The sequence below is a fragment of the Vulpes vulpes genome, chromosome 13 (genome assembly GCF_048418805.1).
Source record: "Vulpes vulpes isolate BD-2025 chromosome 13, VulVul3, whole genome shotgun sequence".
Classification (NCBI taxonomy): Eukaryota; Metazoa; Chordata; class Mammalia; order Carnivora; family Canidae; genus Vulpes; species Vulpes vulpes.
Window position 1 is genome coordinate 120,882,588 of NC_132792.1, and position 27,365 is coordinate 120,909,952.

The 27,365-nt window shown below is 38.7% G+C and overlaps 1 protein-coding gene across 1 annotated transcript in view; it reads left to right on the forward strand.

Annotated features, from left to right (window-relative positions):
• The window catches only part of DNAH14 (dynein axonemal heavy chain 14), a 317,326-nt gene that overhangs the window by 85,683 nt on the left and 204,278 nt on the right, over positions 1-27,365 (forward strand). The window contains 8 exon segments of the mRNA XM_072733718.1: positions 1,793-1,959; positions 2,701-3,045; positions 8,201-8,542; positions 12,523-12,892; positions 14,787-14,977; positions 17,966-18,211; positions 19,586-19,707; positions 21,627-21,798. Coding sequence (XP_072589819.1) covers positions 1,793-1,959; positions 2,701-3,045; positions 8,201-8,542; positions 12,523-12,892; positions 14,787-14,977; positions 17,966-18,211; positions 19,586-19,707; positions 21,627-21,798 — 1,955 coding nt within the window.

The window sequence follows — 27,365 nt, forward strand, 5'->3', positions numbered from 1 at the left end:
ATTTAGATGGCTGCATAATATTCCATTATATTAATGTGCAATAATATGTTTAACTATGAGTGCAAAGCTAAACATGCTCATTTCTACACATTGTCATGCCATTAATGTCTGCCACACAACTTGTGGTTCCCATGGGATCTTCTCACAGAATAACTGCATAGGAGTGAAACTGATGGGTCTCAAGTTTTTCACTGATGTGTGGTTCTTTTGGATTAAGAAAATTAATTCTTAATCTTTAATATGAGTTTTAAGAAAAATAGGTTGTTTGGCTTGATTTTATGGTGATATTTCTGCTGCAAAGAACATAATCTTTATAGTATAACATGTGTAGAGCCTTTTAGAAAGGCTCCAGGATATGGTGTCTGAGTTAGGCTTGCTCAGTGAACATCATAAAAAACATTCTCCTATGTCTAATTCTATTATGACTTCATTTTTCTGTTTAAATATTTGATTGCTCTAACATTTATTTGGCATTCTTTCCAGAATGTCATATAAGTGGAAAGGTAGGCTTTTGGGTCTGGCTTTTTTTCAGATTCATTAATACTGTTGCATGAAGCAATAGCCTGATTCCTTTTTATTGCAGAGTTGTGTTCTGTTGTCAAGATGCACCACGGTTTGTTTATTCACTCACATCCGAGTTTTTCCAGTTTGAGGCAGTTATGAATAAAATTGCTATAAACATTCACATACAGGTTTTTGGATGAACATAAGTTTTCTTTTTTCTTGGGTTGATAATTGGGTAGGATTGCTGGGTCATATGGTAGGTATATGTTTAATTTTATGAGAATTGCAGAGTGGTTGTGTCATTTGCTTTCCTACCAACAATGTGTAAAGTTCTAGTCACTCTTCATCCTTGTCATCACTTGGTATTGTCAGATTTACAAATTTAGCCATTGTAGTAGGTGTATAGTGATACCTCATTGTGGTTCTATTTTGCATTTCACTAATGACTAACATTGTTCATCTTTTCATATGCTTATATGTATATGCTTATGTGCATTTTTTGTGGTCAGATCTTCAAATCTTTTGCTTATTTCTTTTTATTGAGATGTTTGTTTCCATATTTTCAAGTTGTGAGATGTACCCTGGATACAAGTCTTTTATCAGATATAAGATTTGCAAACATTTTCTCCCAGTCTGTGCCTTATCTATTCATTCTTTCTCATGGACTTAACCTTCTTAACTCTGATAAAGTATGGCTTATTAATTTTTTTCTGTTGTGGATTATGCTTAGGTACCTATAAACTCTTTGACTCACACAGATTCTTCCTGTATTTTCTCTTGGAATATTTATAAATTCGTGCTTTATATTTAGGTATATGATTCATCTTGAATTAATTTTGACATAATGTATGAAGTGTAGGTGGAAGTTTTGTTTTGCTTGTTTGTTTTTGCCTGCAGACCTCAGTTTTTGAGTTAGACTGTAAACATACTGGTGTTGGAGGCTGTGTCTCCTCTGTCTCCTCTCTGTGCTGGTTTAATACTCTCCACATGACACCATGTAGCATAGACACTGCAACTATTTCTCAACTTAATCATTTTCTCTCAGTTTCTATTTTAACTATGCCTTGGGCCATCACCACCCAGGACCTGTGAGTGATTCTGTTGTTTGCATAAAATTAAATCTAAACATTTACACCTGTCTTCAATTCCATTTATCAGCATAGAGCACTTGTAGCCCTCATAATAAATTAGCCTCCACGTCCAGTAGTTTTAGATGTCATGGGTAACTTTCATGTGTTGCTTTCAGTGGGACTTCTGAAACTACTAACTTTTGAATTATGTATTTTAGCCAAGATTATTCCCCTTTGCCAAGATCCTCGCCTGTCTCTCTTTACTGAATCAGTGTTAGTTACGGATTTACCTAATAAGGCTGAAAGTGGAATTGCCTATAAGAAGCTAGCCAGATGGCCAGATTGTCAGATACTTTTTGAAATGGATCCTACCTACCAAAATCAAGTAAGTTTGAAAACCATTTCTCTTAGGGACTATTTGGCTCTAGGAGCAGAAATTCTGAAATTCTTAGGTTAAAGGAATTTATTGAAAAATTCAAGTATCCTAACATGCTGCAATGAAGTGTCATTTCCAGTGAATCTCCCTATTTGTCCTGCTCATGGACTTTCAGCTCCACTCACCTCTTTTGTTTTTTTCCAACTTCTGCTACAAAAAAGAGCTTTCTCTTTTATGTCTCCCTTGTAATACTGACCTGCCAATCTGTTGACCTGCCCTAGCTGCAACTTCCCCATTATGCTTCATCTGGGTGGTGGTGTTCAGACCCATAAGAGAATCTCAGTGTCTCTGCCTGGGTCAGAGTCTGCCTCATCAGGTAGCTGTGTCTTGGGAATTGGGCAAGGTCACACAGTAGTACACAGAACTGCCCTTGTGCCAGGCTGTGCACGGAGCATGTCCTAAAGCAGGACGACAAGTACAGGAATACATGACTGGTGTTTCTGGTAGTACATGGCTTAAAACAACATACTAACCAGAAAGATAAATGGCCTAGTAAGGCTTTTCATTCAGAAAAACTAAATATTTTAAAAGCCATCTAAATTTCTTAAAGTCTTAGGTTTCCAACATAGTACTATAGTGTGGGTGCTTCATGGAGAACTGTTGTTGTATATGTTCTGACAGAACTGTCACCCTGTCAGCCCACACTTGTTTCTCTTATAAGTCTGACTAACATAAACACTTTTTTTACAGATTGCCAATCTCCTGACTGTTGTTGGTAATTCCATGGGCCTAGTTAATGTTTATATCTCTAAGTTTATAAAATATTGTTCCATGGTACAGAAGGCCAAAGCCATGAGTATGAAACTGTCATCGATAGAAGAACTAACTTCAACACAGTTTAAAACTATCCTGGCTAAATTCAGAAACTATCTTCAACATATTGTTAATATGACTATTGAGAAACGCATTGGTATTTTCAATGTTTTAAGTCTTAATTATCAGTCAGAATGCTTACCATATGTTGAGAATGTCATACATCTGAGCCACAATCTCTTGCGATCTGTAATTGAAAGAAAGAATACAAATCTACTGGAAGTAAGTATTTTCAAAATTCCTATTGCATGAGAATCTTTATGATTATTAGATTATTATTTTAAAATATGTACTTAGGAAATATACATGAGTGTTATCCTCAGAAAATTCTAGTATGAACATTTGTTTGGTTCTTTGATCAGATATCATTTCTTCAAAGAAACATTCTCTCTATCTACCATTTCTAAAGTGGTACCCCATGTTCCTTTTTCCTTTTTTTCTGCTTTTGGGAATCATTGTAATATTATAAATGTGGAAATGACATGATACAGCTTGCATTTCTGTAGGGACCACTCTGGCTGCAGCATAAAGAATGGATTATAGTGGGACAGGATGAGAAGAAGGCTGTTTCTGGAATCTAAAAGAGAGGTGATGAGGGCTTGAACCAGGGCAGCAACAGTGTGGAGTCTGAGAAGCAGATGGATTTGAGATGCATTGAAGAGATAGAATCAACAGGATTTAGAGATTGGTAGACTGTAAGGAGGAAGGAAAAGGAATTAATGATACTTTTAGCTTTTTGATTATGGCACAGGGGAAGGGAGCATAGTGCTTGCTTAGCTATGTAAACTGCAGATAGATGTGCGACTGTGCGTGTCTGGCTTTCAGGAAGGAGTCAGCGCTGGAAGCATGTGTTGAAGTGACTGGCATACAAATGGTCTTTGAGGTCATCCTTCATGACAGTGCCTCTGCTCTGGAGGTAGTGGGATGGAAAAGAACCCTATGTCAGAAGCCTGAAGAATGTCAGCATTTAGGAGGTTGCTAGATGAAGAGGAGCCTGCAAAGTAATCTGAGAAGGAGCAATCAGAGAGATTGAGGAAAGCAAGAGAGTATTTTGGGAAAGAGGAAACATTTAGTAGTGTTTATTTTTTTATTTAAAATTTTTTTTAAAGATTTTATTTATTTATTCATGAGAGACACACACAGAGAGAGGCAGAGACATAGGCAGAGGGAGAAGCAGGCTCCATGCAGGGAGACCGACGTGTGACTTGATCTGTGGGGCAGTCCCAGGATCATGCCCTGGGCCAAAGGCTGCGCTAAATCACTGAGCCACCCAGGTGTCCCCATTTAGAAGCTTTTAATGCTACAAAGATTTTAAGAGAGGATTGAAAAGTGTCTATGAGCTGAGAGGTACCATATGCAGTGTATAATGAAGTATGCATTATCTTTAGAACCACAGCAATCCTAAAAACATACAAAAAGTATCTTACTTAGGATTCTATTCCCCAACTAGTATCAGAAAACAAAAAGAAAAAAAATGTGTTAAACAGTGATTTCTGTGTCTCCTGCACAAAGACGTCTGAGTATTGGTAACCCAGGCTGGTGTGGTAGCCGACATGCAGGCAAGGAGCCAGGCCTTCCATTCTTTCTGTTCCACTTCCCTTGATGACAGCTGCTGCCTCACAGGCACTGTGCTTGCACTTTCGGCAGAAATACAAGGGACACAGGAGCAGCAGCATGGTGAATGCTACTTCAGCTCCTGTTGGCCGAGCTGGGTCATGGTGCCTCTGCCAGCTGCAGAAGGACTTGACTGAGTTGAGCTTATCTTCCTCAGTAGGAGAGGAAAGCAAGTGAAAGATGGGGTGAGTTGGGTTTCAAATCAGACAACTTGCTGTGTCTGCCACAGTTGACACTTAGGCTGTTGACACCCTTCTTCCCATAAGTATTACCACTCTTATTCAGCTGGGTACTGAACCGATTGAGAAATAAGACAACAGGTTAAGGCAAAAAGAGATTAAAATATATCCTTTATTAGTAATAAAGTGGACCTTGGAGAGTTTGGCTTCTGGTTACTTAAAATTAACCTTCCCCCAAACTCAGAGTTAAGGAGGGACCTAACCCACTCAACACTGGCTGCTCTGAAACATCATCAACATCCTGGTTTCAGGGAATTCCTTTCCTTGTACAGCAGTGAGCAGAGAGGGACACAGATGCTCTGAGGACAAGGTGACTTTTGAGAGGAAGTACCTGGGCTTTGCTTGTCTACTTTCTCCTTCCAAACTCACTAATCACAGGAGTCACTTCACCTGCCCCAGGAAATGAGCATGAGGTGGAAGGGATACCAGGAAGGCCAGACGAGCCGGGGCCTGCCTCATGGAAACATCAGAAGTAGTAGTAGTGTTGCTCACCATGCACACTATCAGATGAGACATGGCACTTAGTGTTCTGGTGAACTCTAAATAAAGACGGGGTAGAAGCCCCTACTCACCCAATGTAAAATGGTGGAGAAGGAACAGGATAAGTAGAATTAAAACCTCCACCCTGTAAAGAAAATGGGGAAACAGCTATCTGAGGTGGTCTAGAGCAAATATCAAATCTTGCTGGACAAAAGTACTGAGCATTCCCTTCTTTGAGGGTAGAGTAAGCTCTGTCATTGGTCAGTCTGGCAATGCTCAGTCTCTGGGAGGTCTCTCTGTCTGTGACCCCCAATGGGGTCCTGTAGGATGACCCTCTGGATTTGTTATTCTCCACCACCTCATCCAAGCCAGGCATTGCCAAACAATGCCTGAGAATCATACCACAGGGGGTGTAGTATGGGGTGACCCACTGGGGGGTCACAGAGGACGAGTGTTATTAGGCTTGGATTTTCTTCTTAATTTTTTCCTATCTGCTTCTGGTTAATTCCACACTTAAGTCTAGACATGATTTTGAAGCCTGAGAAGTTTTTATTTTTAGCTGTTGTCTGTACTATCTGGCCTAAAAGTATGGTTACGTATCTGGTCCTGTTTGGAACATAGACTTGGGAGGAAAAGCTACATCCTTCATAGTGTCTGCCAGCGAGCTTCCTGCCAGCCCTCTTGTCATAGCTTGTGCAGTGACCATCCATGCTTGATTACAGATAAGGGCCCCAGCCTTCTCTCCTGCTGTGGCTGTCACTCTGGAGCCACCACCAGAATCTAGAACACCGAAGCAGTTAGCTCTCTCAACTTCTGCAGACCTGTGAATTAAATGACCCTCAAGTCAGCTCTGCAAAAGGCAGACAAGAATCTTCTTATCAGAGCTGTAGTTCCTTCAGTCTCTGCTTAGCTTGTTTTAGCATGAGTTCATCTCATAGGATTTCACTGGAACCAGAATATGCAGGACAGCACATTTTTTCCTACTATTTCCCTAATGCTATAGCTTTGGCTAGCACATCTGCTCAGTCCCAGGAAATTGCAGGCAACATTGTGACCCAATATTTTGTTTGCCACCACATAACATATGTTCACAAAAGAAGATGGCCAATAGATAAGAGTATTCTGACCACCACAGTCATCAGGGAGGTGAAAATGACTCACCTGCTTAGACGGCTAGAAGTAAACAGATTGACAGTAGCAGGTTCTGAGGAAGATGTGGAGGAACTAGAATGTTCACATGTTGATGACAGTGAAATTCGTGCAGTCATGTTGGAAAACTGGTGATTTCTGGTAAAGTTAAATTTTCTCTTACTGTTTGACCCAGCAACCCCATTCAACATTTACTTACAAGAAATAAAAACAGGTTCACACAAAAACTTGTACTCACATAATCATAGAAGCTTTACCCACAAGTGCCAAAACCTGTAAATGATCCAGATACCTCTTGAGAGGCAAATAAGGAAAAAAACGGTGCGTTCATGCCTTGGAATAATGTTCAGCAATGAGAAGGGATGAGTGAGTGCCACATGTACTTTGGATGGATTACAAAAATATATTGACCAAAAGAAGCCAGACACATAGGATTACCGGCTGAAGGATTCCATGTATATGTAACATGACAAATACACAACAGATGAGTGGTTTTCTGAGGCCAGAGGTAGGAGGAGATTGTTGGGGATAGGGCACAAGGCATCTTTTAGGGCAATGAAAGTTTCCTAAATATTGATTACAGAGGTAACTATGCCTGTGTATAAATGTGTTAAAACTCATTATGATATAGAGTTAACATCTTTTGTATGTAAATTTGGCTTCAAAGATATAAAAAAAATCCTGCCTTTTCCCTTTACTATTTGAAAGAACTTACCTTATTATTATTGTTGTTGTATCTCAATCTCTTTATCTGTGAATTAGGGATAATGTTAGTGACTAATCTAGAGAAGTATGAGAGTTAAATGAGTTACCAATTACAAAGCTTTTAAACACACTCTGGCACATAGTCACTGCAAACCAGATTCCTACAGTTAGAAGGGTCAGGGTTTTTTTAGTTCCGGAAAACTTTCTGAGTTACAATTTTTTTTAAAAGATTTATTAGTTTATTTGTGAGAGATGCATGAGTATTCATTTAGAGCCCTGGAAACATGAGGAAAAAAATATGGCAAAATTGTAATTTGAGTATAGAAATGCAATTACTTTTAAAATTTCATAGAATGATATACATACACTTAGAAAAGCATTGATATTATACATATAATGAGTACATACACTTATAAAAGATAAAAACAGGATTTGGAATCAGATTTGGGTTTGTTGAGAGCTCTGTAACTCACTACATTTCTGAATTTAAGCTAATGAGTGCCTCTGAGACTGTCTGCTCCTGTGCAGACTAGAGAAGATACCACTTAATGAGCAAATGTGCTATCAGAACAAAGTGAGATCACGTACAGAAAACTGGCACATCACTGCCCCCAAACAGGGTAGCAATTCTACATTGTTCACATTGCAGCCAAACCCTTGCTGTAGCTTGTAGCTCTTGGTTTATTTCTTAGAAGCAAAGTTATCCATAATATTACTTCCTTTATATCTTAGTAGCATTTATTTTATGTGCAAGGTACATTCAGGTTCCCTCTGTTAATAATAGAAAGAATTTGAGCATGTTAATGCTCCAATATTAAAACAATAGTTAGAATGTCTAGATGTAAAAAAAAAAAAAAAAAAAAAAAGGGCAGCCCGGGTGGCTCAGTGGTTTAGTGCTGCCTTCAGCCCAGGGTGTGATCCTGGAGTCCTGGGATCGAGTCCCACATTGGGCTCCCTGCATGGAGCCTGCTTCTCCCTCTGCCTGTGTCTCTGCCTCTCTCTCTTTCTCTGTGTGTGTCTCTCATGAATAAATAAATAAAATCTTAAAAAAAAAAAGGGATGTTTAGATGATGTCTTCATTTTTTTGTGAAATTATAATGATGTAAGTTAGTGATATTAAGAGAGTAAGTAGCTGTGTAAAATAGTGAAAAATCATTATTTAATTATCATTGATGTGTTAATAATCCCAGGTAATGGAATCCTCTCTGAGAAAACTGGAATCTGATCCCACTGAAATAGAAGAATTTGTGGAACATTTTACTTTTTTGGATGCAATTTCCTCAAAAATACCTGTATTAGAAAAAGAGTACTCCACAATTGCTCAGCTGTATTCCATTGTACGCTATTACCAGATCCAGATTTCTGAAGAGCAAATTGCCATATATAAAATTATTCTTATCAGGTTTGGGCAACTAAAAACTTCTATGAAGTTAAGTGAAATAAATAAAGATGCATCTATTTCTAGATTCAGAGACAATTTGGAAGCACACATCACTGGTCTGCGAGTTGACCTCAGCAACCTAAAGGCCAAGGTCAGTTTTTGTTCTTTAACACTCAGCTGGATCTTCGCTTCATATAGGCCTAAGCATAAGATATTTGCTTTTTGTGGAATTTTAGGTCAATGATCTAATACAAGTGTTGTTAACCCAGGATCCACAGACAGAATCTTGGTGATTTGTGAGCTTCACTGGAAAGAGAAATTGCATGTCTGTTTTCAGTGACCTCAGGATTCAGCAGTTAGCTGCAGGAAGTGTTGTCGTCTACCCCCGCCACACCCCTACCCCTGCCCCAGTGCCGGTTCCAAGAGGCACACCCTGAAGTCTGTGTGGGCCTAAATCTGGGCCAGAAGGAAAGAAGAGGTGTGATTTCAGCCACTAATGAGGGGTAAACTGTAAAACAAGCCTCCAACATCTGCTGGACCCTTCCCTCATGTCAGTAACCATCTTAGGTGCTTTTACACTTTTATCTGTGAGAGGTCAGCAGACTTGCCTGAGATGGCACCACAAGTAAGAGCCAGGGCTCTGGAAGCCTTGCCTCTGTGCCTCTCTGCCCTCACCCACACAGCCAGGTATTAGCGCCCCATGGAGTCACTACAGCTGGAGTTCCTCAGTGGATTAGACGCAGTGTGATTCGTTGCAATCACTGGTTTTTCAGTTTTTCCATCGACACAGTAGATCGGCACCATTTCACACAAATACAGTGAAGATGAAACAAATTAGTCCTGAAAGCAGTTGGTGCACATACCCCATTGGCAACCTTTAACATCACCCTAAGGATGTATACTCAAAAACAGAAGTTTGTGGTTTGCACAGTTTATGTGTGTTGAGTGCACGAGGCTGGACACCACCTGCAAGGGAGGTCTGTGTTATAGGCAGTTTACTGCCAAGTGCTGGTGGCAACCACATGGCAGGCCAGGGGCATGAAGCTGGGGCAGGAGAAGGTTTGTGCCCTTGTCACACAGGGTTTGAGGTGCTGTGAGCATCAAGAACTGGGGTGGCTCTGCAGAGCTGCCCCCAGCCCTCCCACCGGTGTGATAGTGGGTAACTTTAGCTCTTCTTGGCCAGGGCAGCTTCTGGGAAGAGACTCAGGTGTGCAGAGTGAGTGTCTGTCGTCAGGTCACTGACACCGTCCCCCACTCCTATCCCCTCCCTCCTCCTCTTGCCCAGTAAGCTTTCATCTCTGCTGATTGTGGTTTTTCACTTCTAAACTTTCTATTGGGTTCTTCCCTACATTTTTTCATTTTTCTTTCCTAAGAATTTCTGTTTTCCCATTGGTTTCAAGAATATTTGTCATTTTTTGGTAGGACATTTTTTTTTTATCATACCTGCTTTAAATCCTTTGTCAGATAATTTTAATATCTGTTCCTTTGAGGCATTGGTGTCTGTTGAATCTTCCTATGCGAGTTGAGGTTTTTCTGATTTTTTATATGCTGAATAATTCCACGTTCTGTATTTTGGATTAAATATTAAGCTGTAGGAGTCTCTTATTTAAACCACATAGAATGTTGGTATTTTTGTTTTAGTAGGCAGCTGACCTAGTCAGGTTTGAGTCCCAAGTCCCAACCCATGCTCTTTGGTCTGCGCGGTCCCATTGTCATTTTAGCTGTCACAGCCTCAGCAGGGCTGCTCAGACGTGTCCCCCTGTGCACCATGGGGTGCTCAGTCTCATTCTGGGTGCTGGTCTGTTAGCTGAGTCTCCAAGTCTTAGATCCCTCCAAGTGTGTGCAGCTTGGCAGGGTGGGGAGGGTGGGGGATGCAAGTGCTGCACAGAGCGCTCATCCTCCGGGGTCCCTTTCTCTCTGTGCTCTTCCCAGAACTTCCCACATTCCTGGCACTCTTCTTTCCGGTGCTCTGGTTGGAAAGCTGGGGTTGGTTACCATGCTCTGCCGTTCACTTCCATCACTGTGCACACTTGTGGGCACAGCAGTGGGAGGAGAGCCAGCAGTCCGTGGGGTTGTCCCTCTCTGGAAGCACAGCGAACTACAGCAGAGAGGACAGTCCCCACCCCTTGGAGTTTCAGCATCTGAGGTTTTCAGGCCACCGGCAGTCATACCACCTGGGGACTACTTGAGGGCTGGAACATGAGACAACAGGAGAGAGAACGTCCACAGCTGTCAGAGGACCACCAGGGCTGCACAGCAGTGAAGGCTCTGGGACCTGGCCCAGTTCCAAGGGCCCAGGTTAGGGGTGAAGAGAGGATTCCTGCTGAAGATGGGCCAAAGCCATGCCAGTCCTGTCTCCCCAGGAGCCCCACATCCCCCTGCGTTCAGTGCAGTCCAAGGTGCAGAGCCTGAGCACTCAGGGGGGCCTGGTAGTGTTCTTACTGAACTTGGACTTCACACAAGTGGGCCACAGAGAAGCCTCAGGAGCCTGAGCAAGAGAATCCTTGCCAGAACCTTTGCTGCTCCTTAAGCTGGCAGCAGGAAGTTCTCCCAGAGCTCTCAGGGTATGTGGCTGAAGCTCAGGCCCACGTTGTCCACACTGAGTTAAGGCCTGGGTGTGGGGAAGGAAACGGGTACATTTACTGCTCACCTGCTTCCAGGGCCTGCCTTGTGCTCTGTGCTTTCCAACTCCTCAGGTGGCTGCTCCACAGGGAGAGCCAGGTGGGGTAGGTAGACCCTGTCTTCTCACTTCAGCAGTGTAACCTTTCACATAATTTCATTTGTATACCTGATGGTTGAGATCATTTTGTGAGGATCTTGACTGGAGGACGCTGATAGGACTGGTGAAACTTGAGTGCATATGAGCCAGTAAGATCATTTCTGGGGAAATGATTTCTGGGAAATGATTTCCCAGAAATCACTCACCAACAAACAAAATATTAATGAATGGAAAATTATGGGAGAAACCTAAGGAAAACTTTTATTATGTGTCCATTATATGAGCATCCCTTTTACAGATAATATGGTAAGCTCTGTCCATTATCATGAATACCGTTTGTCAGTTTTATGCAGCATGGCCACACCACGTGTAACACAATGTCACACGCAATTCCACAGGTTGGATTTTTTAAAAGAGTAAGATGATAGGATTGAAATTCACTTATTCAATAAGTTTTTAATAAAAACTGCTGTCTATATTTTACAGTAGTAGGTTCTGTTAGGTATTCAGAAATAAACATAAAACTATTCTTAATCCTGAGAAATTTATAATTTAATAAGGGATTTATCAGGGCAAACTTCTACTTATGTCTTTTTTTGGAGGTCGTTGTTGCAAAACGTCCACAATTTTTTTTTAAGATTTTATTTTATTCATGAGAGATGCAGACTGAGAGAGAGGGAGAGGTAGAGACACAGGCAGAGGGAGAAGCAGGCCCCATGCAGGGAGCCCGATGTGGGACTCGATCCCAGGTCTCCAGGATCACACCCCGGGGCCAAAGGCAGGTGCCAAACCGCTGAGCCACCCAGGGATCCCAAATGTTGACAATTTCATGTGCAGTAGTTAAACTCTAAAACAAGGCAGCATGTAACAAGCACCATAAAAATAGTACAAAGTTATGGGGTGCACCTGGCTTTCTTGGTGGAGCAGTGTGTAACTCTCAATCTCAGGGTTTTGAGTTCAAACCCTAGAGATTACTTTAAAAAATATGGTCTTCCAAAAAAATATGTTAAACAGGATAAGAAAAAGAAAATGGCCTCTGGAGTCAGTACGATGCCCTGGAGGCCATACCCTGAAACTACCACCTAACCATTTAATGATGTGACAATTATTTGTAACTTTAGAAGTTCCTTGAAAAATTGTGAAAAATACAACTATCAGGATTGTTGTACAGAGTTAGTAACGTAATGTGTTACCACAGAGCCCAAGATAGAGAAGGAACCTGACAAATTATATGTATGATGATAATTAAAATTTATCATAGTAAACACACATAATTATAAATTAAAGACAGTCTCTTCAGATGATTGTAAGTAATGGTTGTTAAGCCTTCAATTATGCGCTGAAATGCTATCAAAACACGTTTACATCCTGGATACTGTGATACCTTAGAATGTTTTCCTGTTGTACTTTAGATAAGAACTCCCATTCTGTTGTGTGCTGGCACCCGCGTGGACACAGCCATGGAGTTGATGCAGACTCTCACAGAGGAAACTGCTAGTTTAGCTCATAAGGCTAAAATGTACTCCAGCTACCAGAACTGCTTTGAGGAGATCCAGCCTCACATGCACTCTCTGAATACGGAAGAGATCACACAGCTTGTCCTTGGGGAGGTTTCGGACATTGAATATGACCTAACCCTGAGGAAGCTATTGTGGGAGGCCCAGGAGGAATGGAGGACACTGTTCTGGAAATGGAGGAACGCTACTTTTCACAGCATTGATATAGAATCAGTACAGAGAAGTGTCTCAAAATGGATGCACAAAATCACTGTCCTAGAAAAAAGCAAGTGTCTTTCTGGAGTTTCCCACCTATTGATTACATGCAAAGTGGCCTCTGGGCCAGGAAGATCATTGTCCTCAACCTTATTTCTTTACCTGTTCCCAAGGCCTGACCATTAATGGCTGGAGAGGCAGTACAGGAGAGTAGGGGTAGGAATTGTTTCCTGAAGCAAGAAAGAGATCAAAACTTTGCAAAAACAGTTTTAAGTAATTAATAATATTTTGTATTCTTTAAAAGTTGTTTCCTTAGGCAGAACCACAGACACTTCACTATGATCATGGCTTTTCTTTGGGCCAGACATGCTTTGATGACAAAGGCCTACCTGCAGAGCATTCACCCAGATCCTTGCTGTTTACACCTACATTTTCCTTTGGCCAGTGGGGCAAATAGCTAAAAAGTCATTTTGAGAGGTTTCCTTTCTGCTGATCCTCAAATCTGAAACCTTGCCAACATAGAGATGCTGTTTCTATTTGAATACTTACATAAGATCTGTCATCTCCACGAGGCTAGCATTTGTTTTTGAAGCTCCTCCCTTACCTCTCACAAGTACCTCAAGCTCTAATTTCCTTTCTAGAAAAATATTTTAATTTGCTTGTTTTTGAGTTATTTAAGAAAAATATCAGGAAAAGTTTACAAATGAGAAAAGCTGGGGGACAAATTGCCTAGAGCCTTACTGCTTCAACGTAGCATTCATTCTAGGCATCTTCCCCCAGTATTTTGTCCTGTGTTTCAGAGAATGAGGTGTGAAGTATATTATATTCATAGTTTCCCAGGTAAAAAATCTTGCTATTTGCCAAAATGTACTTACAAAAAACATAGTTTCTCTTTTGTGCTTTTATTTCAGTAGGTCTTGAAAAACATTTTATCATTCATGGCTTTCTAAAAGAAGCCCCATTTCAAACATTTTATCATCATCATTCATGGCTTTCTAAAAGAAGCCCCATTTGTACAAATTGGATATTCAAGTGTATCAGTGTAGTCTCCAGTTCTTTTTTTTTTTTTAATTGGTGTTCAATTTGCCAACATACAGAATAACACCCAGTGCTCATCCCGTCAAGTGCCCCCCTCAGTGCCCATCACCCTCTCCAGTTCTTCTGAGTCCCCAACTCTGGCTATTTCTCTGCCTCCTCTCTTTTTCTTTTACAAGTTGAGTAAAAAGTTTATGAGGTTTGAAGTTTCAACTGTAGAGGTTTTGAGTCCTGTACGTCAGTGGTTTGTCAATGCTAGAGGACAGACCAGTACTGGTTGATGGCAAGATTTGTAAAACTACATTTCTTATATTTCAGTGTTAAATCTTTTCTTTATGAAATGATGACAGATTTTCTTCCCCTTGGTGTTCCTCCTTACTAAGCAGAATTTTAAAACCCAAAAACCTGTAACAGTCTTTGGAATGTATATGCATGTACCTGTCCACCTGTATATCTAGTCAGTAGAAAACTGGGAAATTCTGTGGTAGATGGCTTTTCCCAGTATCAAATTTTCTAAGAAAACTTGGCTTAGGTGGTCTCAGATTTTAATCACCAGTCCTGATAGCTATTTTTTTCTCTCTTTTTTTAAAATATTTTATTTATTTATTCATGAGAGACACAGAGAGAGGCAGAGACAGGCAGAAGGAGAAGCAGGCTCCCTGTGGGGAGCCAATTGTGGGACTCAATCCCTGGACCCTGGATCACACCCTGAGCCGAAGGCAGATGCTCAACCATTTAGCCACCCAGGCATCCCTATTTCTCTTTGTTTTAATCCATAGTCGATCTTCTGGGAGAGTGATGTTAATAAAACTCATTGTCTTAATGCAAACTAATTGATAAATGAGAATTACACTAAATAGCAGATGCATTTTCTGATTAAAAATATATTATGAATGTGTCATAACCTTCTGCACCATTGGTATTTATAGGTTTACCTAAAAATGACATAGTCACCCATCTTAAGCAATCAGTGACAGAATTTAAGCAAGAACTGCCTATTCTCATGGCTCTGGGAAACCCCTGTCTCAAGCCAAGGCACTGGGAGGCTCTCCAGGAGATAATTGGAAAGTCTGTTTCTCTTGATAAAAACTGTACAGTAGAGAATCTTCAAGCACTCAAGGTAAACAAATATTTAAAAAATAGGTTGAAATACTAGAGGGGCCAATTTTAAGCAAGCCAGTAAATCTACAAGGAATAGGAATTTAAAGAGTGAGAGGTTTGTGGACTGAGAAGGTGGGAACAGCTGGTGGAGGTCAGGTGGCTGAAGTTATGGGTAGCTACAGGTACGACGTGCCATTTGTTATACCATTGTCCTGGTGATTTGGAAACAGTGATTGTGGTTTTCATGTGTGACAAATGAAGCTAGTGTTTTATTGCTTAACAGTGCTACTTCTTACAGAGACACAGGAACAGAAACATCCAAACTACTTACTCATTTCACATAAAATGAAAATACATTAAGATCATGTTAGGATAGCTCTGCCAAATCACTTGATACTCTATTTAAAATACACAGGAACTATTTGATTTGCCTTCTAGGTTTTGTTATAAAAATAGATTCCATGATTTTTATGGTTAAAAGTTGTTCTGTTTTCAGACCTAGCCTACAGTAAGCTTCATTTATATTTCAGGCTTTGTGGTTAATAGTATCCAATGTAATGAGAGACAGTATTTTATAATTTTCTACAAAATGATTTATTATAATGAAGAAATGGGAAATTTTAAGGCATTTAAAAAGAAGAACTTTTAAAAAACAACTTTAGTTGATCTTTAAAATTTGATTGCTGTGATCTCGGGCCCTGGCCTCAGTCTTCCACCTAAACTCACATGTTCACTTTGCTGTTTCAGAGATACCTCGCAGTTAGGGTTCTCCACCTCCCAGGTGATTCTCTTCCTTCCCTTCCCCATATCAGCTAAGGGCATCTCGTTGTTTTTCAGTTGCTTAGGCCAAAAATCATGAAATAATCTTTAAATCTTCTTTTACTTTCTCACTTCTCACCCCATCTAAATCTCTCATCCTTTCGTGGATCGTTACCAGGCCTCCTGACTGATCCATGTACCAATAGCGAATACAGCAAAATATCTAGATTATTTCAGAACATATGCTTTAATGTCAATGGCTAGGTTTATTCAAAACAGCATTCCAGAAATGAAGCACAATGGCAATGACATTTTCCTTGTCAAAGTTTTGGGTTATTGGAGTCATCCCTGGGCAAGTCAGGTAAAGGGGGAAGTTTGGAAGTCTAGCATAGCAGCAAGCAACAAAAGTGAGGGCAGGCAGGCAGGCCTTGAGTGGATCAGCTGGCAGCCTTCCTGGGGTTGGTGACTACAGTAGCTCAGAAGGTTCCAGTAAGCTGTCCCTGTATTTCTATCGTAAATGGAGAGTTTAAAAAGGAATTCCCATGCAGCTTTTGGAGGATCCAAATTAACATAATTCAACATCTCAACAAGAATGAACAAGGTCTTCAGCCTTTGAAATACTGGATCCAGGAATCAGAGGAACCCTTTCTTCCTGAGGTTGATTGGTATAGTAGTCAGAGGGGATACCTGGCAATCAGCTGCCAAGAGTTCATGGAAGATTGTGATCATGCTATTTATTTGACAACTTATCTAGTATAATATGTGTACCAAGATGGATAGGATTTGGACCAGAAACTCAGCCTTCATTTCTGAGAGCATGCATTTCATGGGGTCGACCCAGGATTGACCCAGCAGTCATGCTGCAAGACTGCCCAGGACAGTCTGTGGTAGGAGTTCTCTTGTGATTGTGTCAAATGAATAAATTATGATGTTCTGAAACAGCCATTTCTGTCCAACACATTATGTACATTATGTAGGCTCTGTAAAGCCTATGACGTGAAAAGCATGTTGCAAATAAATTAAGAAGAAGTGGTTAGTAATATGCATAAAATAATCACAGTCACTTCATGGTTGATCTTTTTCACTTTAGAAACCAGGTACTTTATCATACAGGCAGATAATCAATAATAGGCATTAAGGTTCATCTGAAGCCTCCTAGTCACTACTAAGTTAATTGGGAGATCTGGCCATTTGTCAGGCCCAAAACTTTGACCATAAGGACTTGAAAGGGCTCAATGCATTTGGTTGAAATTTTGCTTTACACATTATCAGTATCTGGATTTAGTTACTAGCAATTTCAGAATGTCAACATTAAACAAAAAGTTCTTTTTTCAGCAAACTTGATGGTTCAATGTTCCTTATCTGCTTTTGGCTGGATAGTCTGTATCAAAAGGCAAGCCTCCTTGCTAAACTGTTAATGAAGGCCATAAGCAGTCAACCAATTCCACTGTTGATACCCATCTTTGGCAGATGATGAACACTAGTTGTAATTGCTGAGTCCCCTGAGCTGCATTACCAGAACATAGGGGTTAGGCATTACTCTTTAACCCTGTGGAGTAGACATATGGAACAGTGGTAGATTCTTCTTTTAGGGATAAAAGCAATGAGCCCAGCTTGTTAATTCTATGATGTGGGAATGAGAAGCTCTCCGAGTATCTCTGTTGCCATGAGTGAGCCTGGAGATCTTGTATCAGGATCTTGTCCTATGGGAACTGGCAGTCAGTGGACATTATTAGAAAGGCCTATCTGTACTCCCCTAATTTGTTGTGAGAGCCATGTAGCCTCATGGCAATAGAACACAGAAAGGGAAGCCATGGAAAGCTTGGGTCCATTAGGATTATGTTCTCTCATAATTGTATCTCGAGGATTATTGTAGAAAGTAAAAGCATGTTACTGAGAGATAAAACAGTGGGCATTAGTGCAGAGAAAAGAAAGCTGGAATAGGTAAGCCATCTGCACATGTACAGAAGGTGCTGTTAGCTTTTTTTCATATGAACTAGAATTAGAGGAGATACACATAGTAATGAGAGATTTCACTGAGTGTGTAGAACGTGAAATGGTTAGAATGAATAAAGCCTGAGAAGGGCCGTGTCGTTCAGGTTGGGACCCACAATCTCGGGTCAGGGCATCATTGAGCTGGGACCAGGTCTCCAGGACCTGTGATGTGCACATTCACCTACGTCTTGTGCTGCAATGTCTCAGGAATCATTCATCTGATGAGTATAAAAGAATAATGTTTTCATTTTAGATGTTTCAATACGAAAATGAAATTAAAGAAATCTCAACCTCTGCCACTAACGAAGCTGCTCTGGAGAAACTGCTATTTAAGATTATTGATCAGTGGAATACAACCCCGTTACACTTAGTTGTTCATCAGTCAGACACGTTGTCCATCCTGATCATTTCATCCATAGACGACATATTAGCTCAGTTAGAAGAGTCGCAAATGATACTTACAACAGTTAAAGGATCTTCGTCTCTTGGACCCATTAGGGTAAATATTATGACAAGGGGAAAATATGTTAATTGTTTATAGCTTTATTTATCACTTGAATTTTTTGCATTTTGCAACCTTTTGAATTGTATTAATCATTCACATACTTACATAAATCATTCCACATACTTACATAGAAATGAGATTGAATGTTAGTAGCTTAAATACTAGATAACTTTTTATGGAATCATTAATTCATGAAGAAATGTTATAAAGTTCAATTTGAGCAGGTAAAATAAATTTGTATGAATTATAAAACTATGACCCTATAAACCATGACTTATTAGCAGTGCCACTGCTGCTAGAAATACCCGCAGTTCTAGCAGGGTTCATGCCAAGCCCATTGCCTGCAGACTCCATACCTGTGTGTTCCTGTAGCTACTGCTAGAATGTCAGCCTGTACATACACTCTCGTAGTTAGGAATCGAAGCACTGGGCTAGCTGGTATTCAGTGTTCTCCAGTAATCCCTCTCTGGGAATCCCATGTCCAAGACCATGATCAAGGATCATTTAAAAACTTAAGGAACCTCGACAAGATATGTTATAATATAGAGATACTTAATAGTAAGGTTATCATATTTGACAGAGATAGAGTGAGAGAGAGAGAAGTGTGCACCCATCAAATGGAAATCACATTATTTGCAAACACATCAACATTTAGGGAAAATGTCAGTTAACTGAACCTTAGAGGGGGGAAAAACTCAAGAAATTACAAAAAAGGGGAAGAACCATATAGACTATATTCTCTAAGCGTATTAAAATAAAAAAATGAACAGCAGAAAAACAGCAAAAAATAGACAAAACTATCACAAAAGACTAAAAAAAATTCAAAGCATCCTTAAGAATATATAGGAAATGGGGGATCCCTGGGTGGCTCAGTGGTTTGGCTCCTGCCTTTGGCCCAGGGCATGATCCTGGAGTCCCAGGATTGAGTCCCACATCTGGCTCCCTGCATGGAGCCTGCTTCTCCCTCTGCCTATGTCTCTGCCTCTCTCTCTCTCTCTCTGTGACTATCATTAAAATAAATAAATAAATAAATAAATAAATAAATAAATAAATAAAAGACAAAGGTTAAAAAAGTTACAAAACAATGTGTATAATATGGTTGCACTAAAGATATTACTTGTACATATATACAAAATATTTAAAGAAAGGACTGAAAGAATATACATATCAAAAATATTTGTATGTTGTATAATGAATAAAATAAAGTTGTATAAATAGAACATCTCAAATGTCTCCCAAAACTAAATATAATTAGATTTACATTTATTTATGTGATCCTCTATGTCTGTGACTGATAATCACCTTTGATGTCAGTATTTCTACTAAATGAGTCTTTAGACTTTATGAATGTGTATGTTCATCTTATAGGATCTTGTGGATGAGTGGGATCAGAATTTGACTCTCTTCTCTTACACTCTTAAGGAATGGATGAATTGTCAAAGAAATTGGCTCTATCTTGAACCAATCTTTCATTCAACCGAAATACAAAGGTAAAAAAGCCATAATGAGGTTAAAAAATGCGTGGTGGATATTTATTGCTTGTGATTCCTAAGAAGTCGTTTCTTCAGTGAATGCTCTAAAATAACCCACCTATAAGCACAGGTGTATAAACTGTTGAATTGTGTTTTCATGAAAGATTGCAAGCATCATCTTTTTTTCTAAGTCCTATTTCTCAATTATTGATATAAAATGATTAAGGACTGGGAAAGGTGCATTGGATAGTTCATTATAACCTATAAACCACAATGCTGTGTGTCTACTGAGTTCTGGAATATTAGTGTGGTTTTTATATCAATAATGTGTTTCTAATAGCATTCATACATGAATGGTAATTTTTTACTTCAGACCATGTAAAAGAATGGAGGTCCTAGATGGTGAAAATTCTACCTTTTCTTTTTATTCATAGCATTCAAATTAATTGGTCTCTCTTTAAAGTGACTGGTCTTGAGAGTGTGTAAGTTGTGACACATGTATTATCTAGATAGAATTTAAAGTGTTGACCGTAAATCACACAAGCTAATCTAGGAGCCACTCTGAAATAGGGTAGGAAGTCATAGAGCATGTATTTGTAAGGTGTGTTAGATGATAGAGGACCTTGAATATCAGGTCCAGTATTATGAATTTTATTTTGGGGGCAAAGGGGAGCTGTGAGAGGCTCACAAAAAAAACCTGTCTAGATGTGACTACTGCTCTGCAGGGAGCAACATCCATTTTTGTTATAAATGTATATTTCTTGTCCAATGTTTCTTCTATCAACCTGTAGTTTTTCTAGAGTTCCCAAAGGTGAAAACACATACCTAAGGAATGTATCCTCTGCTTACAACAGCTTAGGGCCTTGAACTCAATATTACTACTTTATTGATGGAAAGGTAAGACTCCTAGTTGACAGTGTCACCTCAGTTGTTCACAGGATTTGAGAGAGAAAAGGGGGCTTTTAGTGAAAGGATGCTGAAGAGTCCTGTCCAAGAGTGTTCAAGAAGAGAAGATACGGGTCTGTAATGGACCTGCCTTTGCTGGTGGAGAAAGATGGGGGTGGGGGGATGTGAAAATGAGGAAGGGGAGGAGACATTCATTAGCAAGGAGAATCGTGGGAAAGAAGAGGATACTGCCCCTTCCCATCCCTCCATACTCACTGTGAAGTGGCACCAGAGCCTCCTGTGGCTGTTAGGAGGGTACGGAACAGAGGTGAGCTTGAAGCCTCCTCCCTAATAGGATTTTTACTGCACTGAGGATATTTTTAGGCCCATCGCCCAAAATGGGGGCTGGGATAATGTTAGGGAGGGCAACTTGTGGAAGAGTTTGATGAGTATTGCACTGGGGTTTGGGGCATTAGAAACTAGGACCTGCCTTTTTGAAGAGCTCTGAAGCAGCCTTTATTAGCAGAGCAGAAAAGTACAAGAACACACAGTCATGGTGGACCCCTGATCCTCCATCACGGGGATGTTGCCCTCTAGGGGACATCTGGCAATTCTAATGCCAAAAATTGCTGCTTCAGGAAGATCAGATTAATAGCTTCTTCTCAGGAAGCTGTCTCCAGATCCCATTTCCTCCAGAATTTTAGTGCCTTTGTTTTGTTACCTTTCATAGGACACGGGTCACTTTTTCCTGCTTTATGCAGAACTTGTATACCTGTCTTTACGTAGAACTTGTATACCTGTCTTACATGTCTCACTTAGTTTAGTCTTACGAAATACTGGACACATGTCTGATTTATTCTAGTATTTCCTACCATGGACATCACCACAGGTAAGAAACATTATCAAATATCTTCAGCTAATGATCAGCAAAAATAAAACATGTCACAACATTTTAAAAATTGAACAGCATCCTGTAGAAAATGCATTTAGAGTATAGATTTTAATTATACTGCCTTCAAAAGATAAAATTATCTTTAATTTTCTTTCTAAAGGCAGCTCCCAGCAGAAGCAAAACTCTTCTCTCAAGTGATTTCCATGTGGAGAGAAATAATGTTAAAAATACAAAACAAACTGGATGCTTTGCGAATAACTACCTCTGCAGGAGTCCTCGAAATTCTGCAAAATTGCAATACATGTCTTGACTATATAATGAAAAGTCTTGAGGTAAAACTATAGCAGTCCTAAAGTGAAGAATCATTTAATCTTCACAATGTAATTTAATGGACAACAGAAACTATTCCAATGCAAATTTTCTTTCCAGTAGCTGCCCACAATATTTCCAACTCTCACTAACTATAGGGTTAATGAAAATACTATCACAATGAAAAATAGTGGATAGACCAATCTAAATGGCCTGAGACAAAAATACCGAATTTTTAAGTGCTTAGATTTCCTTATCTTTAAATTGGGAATAATGGTAGTGCCTACTTTGAGGGGCTTTGTGTTAAATGAGATAATGCATTTAAAGCATAAGAGCTGGTACAAATAAAGTATTCAATGAGTGTTAATTATATTAGCACTATGATTATTAAATTGACAAAATCCGCAAAAATTGATATGGAATCCTTTGATGATTCCATTTATTTTAAATCCAGTACAGTTAATTTAGTGATATGTTAGTTTCTGGGGTACAATATAATAATTCAACAATTCTATCATTATTCAGTGCTCATCAAGGTTTGTGTACTCTTAATCTCCTTCACCTATTTCCTCCATCACCCCACCCGCCTCCCTCTGGTGACCATCAGTGTGTTTCTAGAGTTAAAAGTCTGTTTCTTGGTTTGTCTCTTTCTTTCCTTTATTTGTTTTGTTTCTTAAATTCCACATATGAGTGAAATCCTATGGTGCTTGTCTTTCTCTGACTGACTTCATTTAACATTATACCTTTTAGATCCATCCATGCTATTGCAAATGGCAAGATTTCTCATTTTTCTTTATGGCTGAGTAATGTTCCATTGTATGTATAAACCACATCATCCTTATCTTTTCATCTGTGGATACTTGGACTGCTTCCATGATTTGGCTGTTGTAAATAATGCTGTGATAAAGCATATATCTTTACAAAGATATATGGGGTACATATATCTTTCTGAATTAGTGTTTTTGTATTTTTTGGGTAAATCCCCAGTAATGGAATTACTGGATCATATGGTAGTTCTTTTATTTTTTCAAGGAATCTCCATACCACAGTGCCTGCACCAGTTTGCATTTCCTACCAACAGTGCAGAAACACCTATTGTTTCTTGTGTTTTGGTTTGGGTATTCTTATAGGTGTGAGGTGGTATCTCGTTGTGATTTTAACTTGCATTTCCCTGATGATGAGTCATATTGAGCATCTTTTCATGTGTCTTTTGGCCATCTGGATGTCTTCTTTGGAGAAGTATCTGTTCATGTCTTCTGCCCATTTTTTAATTGAATTATTTAGGGGTTTTGATATTGAGATATATAAATTATTTATATACCTTGAATACTAACCCTTTATCAGATATGTCATTTGCAGATATCTTCTTCCATTCAGTAGGTTGTTGTTTAGTTTTGTTGATGGTTTACTTTGCTGTGCAGAAGCTTTTTGTCTTAATGTAGTCCCACTTGTTTTTGTTTCCCTTGCCTCAGGAGACATATCTAAAAAGAAGTTACTATGACTGATGTCAGAAACACCATTGCCTGTGCTCTTTCAGGATTTTTATGGTTTCAGGTTATCATTTAGGTCTTTAATCCATTTTGAGTTTATTTTTGTGTGTGGTATAAGAAAATAGTCTAGTTTCATTCTTTTGCATGTTGCTGTCCAGTTTTCCCTACATCATTTGTTGAAGAGACTGTCTTTTTCCCATTGAATATTCTTGCCTCCTTTGTCAAAGATTAATTGACCATTTAATTGTGGGTTTATTTCTGGGCTCTCTATTCTGTTCTATTGACTTATAGGTCTTTTTTTTTTTTTTGAGAGAGAGAGAGGTAGGGAGAGCAAGAGCATGAGTAGCAAGGGTGGGTAGAGGCAAAGGGAGAGAGAGAATTCCAGCAGGGTCCACACAGCATGGAGCCTGATGTGGAGCTTGATCTCATGACCTGAGATTATTACCTGAGCCAAAATCAAGAGTTGGACACCTAACCTGAATAAGTCACCCAAATGCCCCTCTATCTGTCTATTATTTTGTCAGCACCATATTGTTTTGAATACTGCTGATTTGTAGTATATCTTGAAATCTGGAATTGTGATGCCTCCAGCTTTGTTCTTCAAGATTGCTTTAAAAAAAAAAAAGATTGTTTTGATTTGGCTATTTGGGGTTTTTTTGGTGGTTCCATACAAATTTTAGGATTGTTTATTCTCATTCTATGAAAAATGCTGTTGCTGTTTTGATAAGCATTGCATGAATGTATAGATTGCAATGGGTAGTATAGACATTTTAACAATATTTATTCTTCCAAACCATGAGCATGGAATATCTTTCCATTTGTTCATTTCATCACGAATTTCTTTCATCAGTGTTTTATAGTTTCAGAGCACAACTCTTTCACCTGCTTTGTTACATTTATTCCTAGATATTTTATTATTTTTGGTGCCTTTGTAAATAAGACTATTTTCTTCATTTCTCTTTCTACTGCTTCATTCTTAGTGGATAAAAATACAATGTATTTCTATATATTGATTTTATATCCTGCAACATTACTGAATTCATTTATCAGCTCTAATAGTGTTTTGGTTAAGTCTTTATTTTTTTTATGTATAGTATCAAGTCATCTGCAAATATCCTGAGCAGTTTAGATGCTTTTTATTCCTTTTTTTCTTGTCTGCTGTGGCTAGGACTTCCAGTACTATGTTGAATAAAAGTGATGAAAGTAGACATTCCTGTCTTGTTCCTAACTGTAGAGAAAAAGTTCTCAGTTTTTCTGCATTTAGGATGATATTAGCTGTGGGTTTTTCATACATGGCCTTTATTGTGCTGAGGTATGTTCCCTCTAAACCTACTTTGTTGAGGGTTTTTGTCATGAATGGATGTTGTACTTTGTCAATGATTTTTTTTTATGTCTGTTGATATGACTATATGGTTTTTATCCTTCTCGTATTGAGGTGATGTATCATGTTGAATGATTTGTGAATATTGAACTACAGTTGCATCCTGGGTATAAATCCCACTTGATCATGGTAGATTTTTTTTTTTAATGTATTGTTGGATTCCATTTACTAATATTTTGTTGAGGATTTTTGTTGAGGATTTTTGCTGAGGATTTTTACATCTATGTTCATCAGAGATATTGACCTATAGTTCTCTTTTTTGAGGTGTCTTCATGTGGTTTTGGTATCACAGTAATGTGGCCTCATAGAATGAATTTAGAAGTTTTCCTTCCTCTTCTATTTTTTGGATTAATTTGAAGAATAGATATTAACTCTTCTTTGAATGTTTGGTAGAATTTACTTGTGAGGCTAACTTTTGTTTTTTGGGAGTTTTTTGATGTCTGATTCAATTTCATTGCTGATAATCAGTCTGATCAAAGTTTCTGTTTCTTCCTGATTCAGTTTTGGGAGCCTATAAGTTTCTGGGAATTTATGCATTTCTTCTAGGTTGTCCAGTATGTTAGCATATAATTTTTCACAATATGCTCTTATAATCTTTTGTATTTCTGTGATCAGTTGTTATTTCTCTTCTTTCATTTCTGACTTTGTTTGATCCCTCTTTTTTTTTTTTTTAGATGAATCTGGCTAAAAGTTTATCAATTTTGTTGATATTTTCAAAGAACTAGCTGCTGATTTCATTGATCTCTACTACTGTTTTTTTTAGTTTCTGTTTTGCTTATTTCTGCAATAATTTTTATTATTTCCTTCCTTCTATTAGTTTTGAGGGGTTTTTGTTCTACTTTCTCTAGCTCCTTTAGGAATAAGGTTAAATTATTTGAGATTTTTCTTCTTTGCTGACATAGACTTGTATTGCTATAAACTTCCTTTTAGAACTGCTTTCGCTGCATCCCAAAGATTTTGGACCACTGTGTTTTCATTTTCATTTGTCTCCATGTATGTTTTTTTATTTCCTGTTGATTTCTTGGTTGACCTGATGATTGTTTAGTAGCATGTTATTTAGCCTCCATGTATTTGTGCTCTTTTGAGATTTTTTCTTGCGGTTGATTTCTAGTTTTGTAGCATTGTGGTCAGAAAAGATGCATCGTATGACTTTGATTTTGTTAATTTGTTGACACTTGTTTTGTGGCCTAACATGATCTATTCTGGAGAATGTTCCATGTGCACTTGAAAAGAATGTGTAGTCTGCTGTTTTAGGATGAAATGTTGTGAATGTATCTGTTAGATATTTCTAGTCCAATGTGGTATTCAAAGCCACTGTTTCCTTATTGATTTCCCATTTGGGTGACATGTCCACTTATATAAGTGGGGTGTTAAAGTTCCCTAGTGTTGTTATATAACTATCATTCCTTTATTATTCCTTTATTATATCCTCCATATATTATTTCCTTTATGTTTGTTATTAGCTGTTTTATGTATTTGGGTGCTCCCATGTTTGGTGCATAAATATTTACAATTGTTATATCTTCTTGCTAGAATGTTCCCTTTATATAGGGTCCTTCTTTGTCTCTTGTTATGGTCTTTGTTTTAAAGTTTATTTCATCCAATATAAATATTGCTATCGCAGCTTTCTTTTCATTTCCATTTGCATGATACATGTTTTTCCATCCCTTCACTTTCAATTCACAGATGTCTTTAAGTCTGAAATGAGTCTCTTCTAGGCAGCATATAGATGGGTCTTGCTTTTTTGTCATTCCATCACCCTGTGTCTCTTTATTGGAGCATTTATTCCATTTACATTCACAGTAATTACTGATAGATGTGTATTTATTGCCAGTTATTCATTTTCTGGTTGTTTTGTAATTCTTCTCTGTTCCTGTCTTCTCTTACTCTCTCAGTTGCTGGATTTCTTTAGTGATATACTTGGATTCCTTTCTGTTTATTTTTCACATATCTATTATCAGTTTTGGATTTGTGGTTATCATTGGGTTTGTATATAAACATCTTATGCATATAGCAATCTACATTAAGTTGATGGTTGCTTACATTTGAACTCATTCTAAAAGCACTAAATTTTTACTCCTCACATTTTTAAGTATATAGTGTCATACTTTATATCCTTTTATTTTGTGAGTATCTTGAGTGATTTTTACATACAAACTTATTTTTAATGTTTTTGAGATTCCCACTTCTTATTCCTACTTATGGTCTTTCCTTTCCACTCAGAGTCCCCTTTAACATTTCTTATAGGGCTGGTTTAGTGGTCACAAATTCCTTTCACTTTTGTTTGTCGGAGAAACTCTTTCTCTTTCCTTCTGTTCTGAATGAAAGCCTTGCTGGATAGAGTATTCTTGGTTGCAGGTTTTTCCTTTCAGTACTTTAACTATTTCTTACCACTCCCTCTGGCCTGCAAAGTTTCTGCTGAAAAATCAGCTGAGAGTCTTATGGGATTTCCCTTGTATGGAACTGTTTTGTTTTTGGGGGTTTTTTTTTGTTTGTTTGTTTGTTTTGTATTTTTTTCTCTTGCTGCTTTTAAAATTCTCTTTTTATCTCTACTTTTGGCCATTTTACTTTTTTTTTTTTTATTTTTAATACATTTATTTTTTATTGGTGTTCAATCTACCAGCATACAGAATAACACCCAGTGCTCATCCCGTCAAGTACCCCCCTCAGTGCCCATCACCCATTCACCCCCGCCCCCCGCCCTGCTCCCCTTCCACCA